We start from the raw sequence: 10,563 nt of genomic DNA, 5'->3' as shown, positions 1-10,563 counted from the left end.
GCCTCCTTGGCAGGTATGATTGTGAGATCACTGCAGGCTCACCTTCAAGGTAATTTGTGTACTGCTCTGAGTTATATGCTGAACTGGCTCGAAGAGGTGGCTGAGGTTGGAAGTCTTGTTGTTGACTCGAATGGCCTGGAAGCATCCTGCTTGTATTTACTATCGATGGGCCATCTTTACTAATAGGAGGGCTTTGAGTATGTGCAACAAGAGGTCTATTCTTACTAACAGCAGCTTGTTTCAGAACTTGAAGCTCACTCATCATCTTGTCCAGAATGTCAATAATGGGCTCACTACTGACAGCCTGAGGCTGTGGTTCCCCTCTCTCTGGCCATGGAGGGGGATCAGGCCATTCTGCATTTCCATACTCATTAACCTGCACATCAATGATCGGTTTTTCACAGGGTGGAGGCATAAGCCCATGGTCTAAGGAAGTGCGGGTAATTGATCAGACTTACGTGGGTCCAATGTATTAGACTGAGAGCACACTGTGGCTGGTTGATTATTAAGAAGGGTATGAATAATTTTGGACATGCCCCTTTTTGTTCAAATGTAAATAAAAGATGAGTAGTAATTTGTTCCACTATGATGCCTCTTGTACATCGTCTTATTATCTTCTGGGAGACGTATGTGTCATTTCTAATCAAAAAAAAAAAACTTGCTGGTTGAATGAAAGTAAGTCAGAATTTGCCAGGGGTATGAATAATTTCGGGCTTGACTGTATATAAAACTGTATTAAGATGATCTATGCACATACTCCCACTGGAGTCTTAGATTTAGTATTTATGAAACCCTTGTTGTTTTTCTTGCTTTTCAGCATCAAATCTCTGAGATATTTGACTAAATCAAGATGCTGCTGATCATTGAAGCTCTTCTCATTTCAGCTGCTCTAGAACAGGTAAGCTTGTGTTTTAGTATGAATATTACAGATATGAATACTAATAATGTTATTATGATTCCTACAGAATCACAGAGCTACTGCTGAAGGACCGATCTATCCATTCAACATGGCCCAGAACTCTGTTGATGACCAGTATGACGGCTGTACAAAGGAAATGGAAAACCTGGTGATGACAGAATACCTAGAGAAGGAACTCAATAACTCGGCTGAATTTCAAATGGCATGGCAAGAAGCTAAAAACAATGCTTCGGCACCAGAAGATGACTTGACAGAGAATCATTCAATCGCTATTTACGTGTACACTGATAAGGACGTATATAGTGAGTTCAATAAAGCAGTTCGTAGTGAGAAAGAAAAATACCAAAACATGACATTCCCATGGTATTCACTTCACTTTCTGTTAACTGAGGCGATACAGATTCTGAAGAAAACACAACATGGTTGTAAGTTGACTTATCGTGGCACAGATGCTGAGTTTGATAGCGATGTTCTGAACACATTTGTTCGTTTTGGCTCATTTACATCCTCGTCTCTTAATCGTACAGTAGCAGAAGAATTCGGAAATGCGTTTTGTTTTGAAATCTACACTTGTGAAGGAGCTGAGGTGGCAAACTATTCAAAGTTTCCTGATGAGGACGAGGTGCTGATTCCTCCGTACGAGACATTTAAAGTCACTGATGTCAGAAACAGAACAGATGAGAATGATCTCTGGTGTGACAACGTGTTCACGCTGGAAAGCTTTGGGAAAATCAGTGACCTGAACTGTAGGTTGTTTAATAGTGGAAACCATGTTGTGGGTTTTAATGTTTTACTCATTTTAACATTATTTTTCAAAGTGTTTACCTGCTAAATTGTAGATACTGCATGTTTCTTGTTGTTGAACTTACAAATTTACCTCAGTAAGATACAGGGACAGTTTGATACTGTATTGGGAAGAGGAAAGAAGTTATTTTACATACACCTGGCAGAGTCTAAAAAATGTTCATTATTTTACCAAAATTAGAGGGATCATACAAAATGCATGATATTTTTTATTTAGTACTGACCTGAATAAGATATTTCACATAAAAGATGTTTTCATATAGTTTCCAAGAGAAAATAATAGTTGAATTTATTAAACAACCCTGTTCAAAAGTTTACATACACTTGATACACTTTCATCAATGACTACATGATTTTGAGATCCATCTTTTCACACTGAGGACAACTGAGGGACTCATATGCAACTACTACAGAAGGTTCAAACACTCACTGATGCTCCAGAAGGAAAAAACATGCATTACGAGCTAGGGGTGAAAACATTTGAATAGAATGAAGATGTGTACATTTTTGGCTAAATATTATATTTTCTTCATTTAGTACTACCCTTTAGAAGTTAAATTTACCCTGATCTTCAAATTCAAAAAGCTCTTAATGCATCACCATTTTTACTGGAGCAACAGTGAGCATTTGCACCTTCTGTAATAGTTGCATATGAGTCCCTCCGTTGTCCTCAGTGTGAAAAGATGGATCTCAAAATCATACAGTCATTGTTGGGACCTGAAGGATTTTTCTGAATAACAGCAGGCAGTTTAACTGTTCAGGACAAACAAGGGACTCATGAACAACTATCACTAAACAAAAAAATCAAGTGTATGTAAACTTTTGAATGGGGTCATTTTTATAAATTCAACTATTATTTTCTCTTGCGGACTATATGTAAACATCTTTTATGTGAAATATCGTATTCAGGTCAGTACTAAATAAAAAATAACATACATTATGTAAGATCCCTCTTATTTTGGTAAAATAATGAACATTTTGCAGATTCTGCGAGGTGTATGTAAACTTTTGACTTCAACTTTATGTACAATTATGTGGTCTTGTTTCAAATACACATTGTATATATTTTCTATTTATCAAGGTAAGTAAAATGTCACAGCATGCCCAGGGTACATCGTAACATGTGAGAGGCACATTATATGTGATAGCTTAAAATTTGATTCAATAAAATACACAAGACAAACTAAAATACTGTGTAAATAAATGTCATTATCAACTTTAGTAGGCCAGCTAAAACTCATTTATGACCCTGGACCACAAAACCAGTCTTAAAGCAGCACGGGTATATTTGTAGCAATAGCCAAAAACACATTGTAAGGGTCAAAATTATTTATTTTTATTTTATGCCAAAAATCATTAGGATATAAAGGAAAGATATTTAGTAAATTTCCTACCGTAAATATATCAAAATTTAATTTCTGATTTGTAATATGCATTGCTAAGAACTTTATTTGAACATTCGATTTTCTCAATATTTAGATTTTTTGCACCCTCAGATTACAGATTTTCAAATAGTTGTATCTTGGCGAAATATTGTCCAATTGTCCTACAGATCTGGCCATTAAAAATGCGTCTATTTTCACGCGGCAGCCTGCAATTCGGCACGCGAGGCCACGCGTCATGCCGCAGCGGCTTTTTTAGATTTTTTTACAACGTGGTTGCACTTCATACAATATCCACCAGGTGGCGCAAGGAACAACATTCTGTAGCCAAACCCTGCACAAAGAGGGATATTTGGACAGTATTTACGTCTGTATTTCATTCTGTATGTAACGGCAAAGTATTTATAATTTCGTTTCTTTTTTATTAAGGTAATTTAGAAAAAAAAAGTTTGGAGCATTTTTGTTCGTTAAACGTAAGCTTTTTGTTTCTTAAAGACCAAGCGGCAGACAGTGAGTTTACCTACTCTGTTTTTCAATTTGCCTTCTCAAATCACGAATTGGCTAAAATAAAATCCATAGATGTAAAACAAAAGATTTAAATACTAAGAGATATAAATGTGTGCTATTAGGTGCCAATCGTTTGTGCGGAGAGTGCAAAACACATTTTTAGGACATGAAGGATCAAGCTCGATCAGTTACATTTTTTTCAGTGGAAAATATGTAACCACTATTTTTTGTCAGACATGATAAATAAATATGTAGAAAGACTTAAATTACTACTTAACGAAAAAAAACGAGGATTTGAGGAGGACTGTTAACTGCATCATCACTGACTCAGAAAACAGTAGTTTCTAAATAAATAATTAAAATATCTCCTTACTGTTTGACAGTCAAGGTATTTACTTGTTCCAGTGTTTTGTGGCAAGCTTTAAACAAGGAACCCTTCCAAGCTGTGCTGAACGTGCGCTCAATGCTGCTGACAGGACCGTGTTTCCACCAGCGCTGCAAGTTTTTTTTTAATCACCACTGAATGTTAAAACATAATTTTAGCCCGCATTTGATCTTTGACGGATTAAAATGCAGGGCTATACGTCTTAAAAGTGTAACATGGAAATATAATGGATGTACTGCGAAAAAAGTTTTATACTCGACAGTAAGTACGTTTACATGGACAACAATATTCCGATTTTAACGCGATTAAATACTCTGATTAAGAAGTAACCATGTAAAATGATATATTTTAATTAATTTAATCCGACTAAAGTCATATTTTGAGTAAACACAAATCGAATTAAGACAGGTGGAGTATTCCTATTTTAGTCGCATTATGGAAGACATGTACACACCTTAATCACACTATTCCCCTTGTGTAGGATTTTTCGCCATATTTTGTGACAGGATACACAAATGCTGCGCTCCAGGCAGGTTTTTGAGCTCGTAAATCACGTCTTCAAAGAACTTTGTAGCGTTCCAAGCAAGTCACGCCAAGAATTTATTATTTTTATAGTATTAATAATTTGATTGCAACGTTAAATTGTCCTAAATATTACTCTATTTTTCCACCGTGTGCCACTTGCATAAACACCGCACCCCTTTATTGTTGTTTCTTGGGCTAAGTCATGTCAGAACTGGGAACTGGGAGTGCGTCGATCTAGTACGAGTTCACGGGTGGGAATTCACGGTTTTAACTGCCGTTCCAGTGCACTTTCACTGGTAGAAGTTTGGAAAAACACGGGTAACGGGTTGCCTGGAACGCGGCATAACGCTCTCAGTTGGTCGCGCTTTAGTTTCATTTTTATTTATTTATTTGTTTCTTCAACATGGGCTTAATCAAAGCTCATTGTTGATAAATAGTTTGTCTGTTATCATAATGTATTGTTTTATGGAAACGTATTTAACATTCAACCCCCTTTTGTGCATATTTGTTAGTAGGCCTAGTTATTTTAATTTTGTGAACGGGATTTCCGCTATTGTAATGTCTAGGATGCTTTTCACTTTTACTTTTGAATTCATGATCTTGGTTTTGCTTACATATTGGCTACACCTATCAATTTTAAGATTAAAACAAATTCTTAAAAGATGGATTTGTTATTTTTAATTAAACAGCATAACAAAAATAAAATAAAACTAACTTATATAGCATTTATTAACAAAAACTAATAAGACGAGGCACTCCATCACATGCTGTGTTATACGCCGACTAAACAATTTATTACAGGGCGCGCAAACACTGAGCAATCAAAATAATTAATTTAAAAATAACAATAAATAGCAAGTACAAAATTACAAAATACATTATAAAATTCAATATTTTAAAGCCACAGCAAATGAAGATTTACATGTTTGAGAGGTAGCTCGTCTTTTTCATACCATTTATACAATTTTAGATACACTTGATTTTATTGATTTGTGCAAGAGGAGAAATATAAACTATAGTTTAGAGTGTAAAAAAATTATTTGATGTATTATTGTGAGTAGTAGTAGTATTTCCTTTTATTTCATTTTGTGCTGTACATTATGATGTCGCGCTGCCCAATGAAGTTTTTTTTTTTTTTTAATACATAAAAGGAAAGGGAACCATTTAGATTTGGCCTAATGTCAATGTAAGTACTATACCCTAGTATTATAATCCTAATATTAAAAATAATGTCAACAAATAAACAGAAGGATCATTTTTCAAAACAATAAGGCTTTTATTATGTGACTGACAATGGATACAATTGTTCAGTATCACAAGTGCTCCAGTGAGTTCTGCAAGTTTTTAAACATATATATTTTTTTACTTTTTACTTTTTAAAAAAGTGGAAAAGTTGTTCTTCTATTTCGGAGAAGTTCGTTAAGTCTGTCTCTTATCAGCTTCCAGTCACGAACTGCGGGGTTGAATCTCCGACCAACAGCATCTGAAAGTGCTTGACGAAGGTTGTTGGGTAGTGCATTTTTCCCCCTGGAGCCGTCAAAGTTAACAGAACCTGCCCAGTTCTGATAAAGGTTGAGGGGAATTAACCTTTTAAACAAAAGAACAGCGAAACGATCTGCCCTTGGTTTCCCGTCTGGTCCTGTTGATTCCAGATACAGTTTATTCTCGGTCTCTACTGAAACATGATTTAAATGTACATCTGGAAGGATTACTCCCTGCATGAGAGACCGGCGAATACGATGATGGTGATGAGAATGGGAGGTGTTTGTTGGTGTTTCAGGCAATCTCAAATGGAATGATGTCATGATGGAAGGAGAAACCCGTGAATAATCTTGATTCGGCGAATTTTCATTATGGAGCATCGGATTCGTCACCACTGGGTTGTTGGTTAATCCTTCTGATGTTGAGCCCGCTAACGAATGATCTGGGCTGGTTTGTAGGTTGAGCGTCCGGACAGTCAGTGGTGTAGAGGCTGCAGCAGGAACACCGAAATCAGCATCAACCAGGTGCGCTGACAGCGAATGGTCTTCGCGAGCAGACTGAGGAGATGACCACATCTCAAAAGGCTGTTGGCAGTCCATTGGAGTATCCGCCGACGTTGAAGGAACATTGGCAGAAATGTCTGTGGATGTGGATTGATCCGCTGTCGAAGGATGAGTTTTCTCACTGAAACGCGCCTCCAACAAACCAATCCGTGCCTCTAAATTCAGAAGCCTTCTTGTGAATTCAGACATCTGTTCCTTGGAAACAGTGACTGCAGCAGGACATCTACGTTCAATTAGAACAGCCTGTAGATGGTAGCATTAAAATTAGTTTTGAATATGATGTTCACACCGCAGATAGGTATATGAGGCTGCTGCACATGGGGCTGCTTACATAAAAATAACTTATCAAATACCCACCGATTTCTTTTTTACAAGCCGGGTAGTCCCTGTTTTATTTTTGGTCTGTGGACTCTGCTTGTTCTCCTTGCCAGAATGCTATTGAGACAATATGTATGATGGTTAGCACACAACAAACATCTGAATGTACCAAAAAATTTAAGGCAGCGTTAGGCCAAAATACATTATAGACTACATACCTTTCGCTTGCTACTACAAGTGGGAGCGCTCCTTTTTGAATAAAATGCTGTGGCCTCCATTTCTTTCTCGCACAGTTAATACAAATGCACACAGTGACAATTTGTTAATAGGTCTATTTTATCAGTTGCTCACTTGCAGCCGATTTAAAAGACCGTAAAACGGCATGGGCGGCATGAACGTGACGTGGTCGATTTGTCCAATCACGGACGAGTTCATGAACGTGACGTCGACGATTTGTCCAATCACAGACTAGGTCCTGAATCAAAGCGCGGAATCCAAAACATATAGATGAAGACGTTCTGCTTTCTTGTAATTTGCTTGCTGCTTTCATTTTTACGTCACTGTTTAGATTTTATTCGCTGCTTGCAATGGCGATAACAATACAGTGCATCATTTCTCCCTGTTGAGCGCATTGCTGGACGATGTGTGTCAAATACATCCACGGTGCAATTAAGTACAACAACAGAAAAAGTGACTATAGTCATGCCACTATGTACAGTGGTTGAGGTCTAAAATGTTCTAATATTTGTTAAGTGATCATTTGCTTTACTATTTGTAAATTGTATACAATAAAAATATATTTTGTTCTGTAATTTGCTTGGCCTGACTTGGCTTTCATTAATGAAAAGAAAATGTAGTTGTTGTTATATTTGTCTTGAAAATATCGATATACCAACAACTATATTTTCTATATATTTTCATCTGTGTGCGTGCGTGCGCGTATATAGATAGATAGATAGATAGATAGATAGATAGATAGATAGATAGATAGATAGATAGATAGATAGATAGATAGATAGATAGATAGAAAATAGAGAAAATATAGTTCAAGAACAAAATATAGAACAAAATGTGTACACACAAATGTTAATATACACTTTAAAAATATTAAATGATATCTGTTTAAAAAACTGTTTCACATGAAAAATATAATTTTATTGCATGTCGCGGTGTTATGTGTAGTTGAGTCAAAGAAGGCTACAGTTAGCCAGCTCTAGATCAGTGAGTCTCAAGCCACCCCCCTTCCCCTGGTTTGCATTTGTATAGCTCCAGTAATCATTTACATATAAAAGCTACACCGAGGCCAAGGTGACATGAATCATGGGGGGTGTCAGGTGCTAAGCCTTCCACATCAATTTTTGGCAGTTCCCTACAATTATCTGTGCTAACTGCGCATTCCTGTGAACAGCCATTAACCTGAAACTTCTGCGACAATTCACAGTGTCGTTAAATGACGAAAACCACTTTTTTCATGCAGTGTACATCGCAAAACCTCTAGTGTCTTCATGTACTGTATATTGAAGTTTAGACAGTTTGCAAGAATATTTAGTATCACTGGTGTGAAAATGCTGTTAGATGGCGGTGGAGTAAACGGGAGTTGAGACTGGCAGATCCAGCTATTTTAGGCTACTTTGAATTTAAAGTTCAGGTTGCATTGTCCGATAAAAAAAAAATAAAAATGATCAGAACTATCAGCACAGTATATAACACTAATCTGGTTGCACAATAGAAAGAAATATGCAAACACTAGCCATGAGCCGTGTCAATTTCGACACAAAGGGAAGTGGGAACTATTTGTTTTTTTCAGTTATTTTAAAAGTAGCAGTTAATGAGGCGATCAGCGGCAGTATAAAGAGCGAAATGTTTATGAATAGCCGAATGGGGATGGGGGGTGAATGCTGCCTGTTTTGCCTTGTAATCAACATTTTATTGAGACTGTTTTTGGGGGGGTCCAACTGTGTAGCATTCGGTTTAATTGCGGATTCAGCATTCAAATGCATGCCAGGGAAAAGGGGAAAGCTTTCCTCACACGCTCCACCTATGATACACCCTCTTATCACAAAACATTAGTGTCCACACCCCTGACACACTGTACGAATATATACAGTCCATCCATCTGTAAAGTCATCTCAAAATGACCAAAATCAGCAAGCTGCATTCCCAAGACATCAGGGTGATGAGGTCTGCTGGAAGTTCTACTCAAGAAATATCCCGACATCTGAAATCCATTGGTGTACACGCTACATTGAGCACTATCCGGAGACACTACAAAGAAAGATCATCACACAAACGTAATCCTCGCAAAATAACGGAGTAAGTTACCCACTGCATGACGCGAACACAAACACTGGCCTAAATACCGGTTAATGCTAAGTGGTGGTTATGCATAAACTGTCAAATGTTTAACTATTTTCTGTTTTGCCCTTGATTTTAGAGACATTGTCCTATCCATAGAGAATATCACTCATCAGAATGATGAACTGGTGTCATGTTCCGTGAAAAAACAGCTATGGCGTGACAGCGGAGTGGAAATAAGCGAGCGATCCATTCGGAGGATAAGGCAAAAGCTTGGGTGGAAGTATGGGAAAACTCAACATTGTCCCATGATCAGAGACAAAAATAAAGAGTTACGTCTCCAACAAGCCCAAAAATGGATTGCTGAGAAGGAGTCATTTCACGATGTAATTTTCACTGATGAAACAACAGTGGCTTTGGACCGCTTTGCCACCATGTCATTTCGTAGAAGTGGGAGACACGTGTCTAAACCAAAGCCAAAGCACCCGCTAAAAGTTCATGTTTGGGGAGCAATATCCAGACTGGGTCCGGGACCGATTGCAATCTTCGAAGGCATAATGGACCGGTCTTTCTTTGAAAATGCTATTGTAACAGAAACTGCTGCCCCATACATTAGGGAAAACTTCGGAGCACATCACCGTTTTTTCCAGGACAATGACCCGAAGCACACTGCTGCAGGCAGACTCATTGCTGAACAGGGTGTAAACTGGGTGAAGACTCCCGCCGAATCCCCCGACATGAATCCCATTGAAATGGTGTGGCATGCTCTGAAAGATTATATTCGAAAAGTAGCAAAACCAACTACAAAGTCTGACTTAATTGATGCCATAAATAAATTCTGGTTTGAGGAACTTACAGCAGTGGCATGCAACAAGTACATAAACAGACTGTTTAAAGTTCTTCCGGCTGTGGTGAAACATCAGGGTGGACATACTGGAATGTAACGATGTATAAAGTTGTTTAAAAATGTCTAAGCATTGGCAAAACTGTAAAATGAAAATAAAATGTACATTAATGATCACTTGAATAAATAAGCTTTTTTAACGTTGTTGTTCAGAATCTGCTGTTATCAAAAACATAAAATAATACTGATAATACTGATAAAAATGCATAAACACGAGTTTAATGCATAAATAAACCTGAGTGAGCATAGTAGCCCGGGATTATCAGAGATAGGTTTATTAATATTTCATTTTGAGTTAAGAAATTATTATATTAATTGTTATAGAAATTAATACAATATTACATAATTATATAGGCGTTGCTGTATATGCCAATGCTGTCTGTGCGCGATTTAGACAGCATTCACAAGTGTATCATGAATAAATATTACATGTATTTCCAATTAAAAAGCCCTACAAGAAACATTTCATGCATCACACA

The 10,563-nt window shown here is 37.2% G+C and overlaps 1 protein-coding gene and 1 long non-coding RNA gene across 2 annotated transcripts; one reads left to right on the top strand and one right to left on the bottom strand.

The window, feature by feature from the left end:
* The first annotated feature begins 850 nt into the window (after positions 1-850).
* On the top strand, positions 851-2,858 carry LOC141302022 (ecto-ADP-ribosyltransferase 4-like). Its single transcript, XM_073832215.1, has 2 exons — positions 851-898; positions 966-2,858. The coding sequence occupies exons 1-2, from the start codon at positions 851-853 to the stop codon at positions 1,749-1,751; spliced, it is 834 nt and encodes a 277-aa protein (XP_073688316.1). The 3' UTR covers positions 1,752-2,858.
* Positions 2,859-5,774: 2,916 nt separating this feature from the next.
* LOC141302015 (uncharacterized) lies at positions 5,775-7,826 on the bottom strand. Its single transcript, XR_012342279.1, has 2 exons — positions 6,925-7,826; positions 5,775-6,810 (listed from the first exon to the last, which is right to left on the bottom strand). It is a non-coding gene; the product is annotated as an uncharacterized lncRNA (long non-coding RNA).
* Between the last annotated feature and the right edge of the window lie 2,737 nt (positions 7,827-10,563).

Source organism: Garra rufa, chromosome 25 (genome assembly GCF_049309525.1).
Source record: "Garra rufa chromosome 25, GarRuf1.0, whole genome shotgun sequence".
Classification (NCBI taxonomy): Eukaryota; Metazoa; Chordata; class Actinopteri; order Cypriniformes; family Cyprinidae; genus Garra; species Garra rufa.
This window is presented reverse-complemented; position numbering and strand designations above follow the sequence as displayed.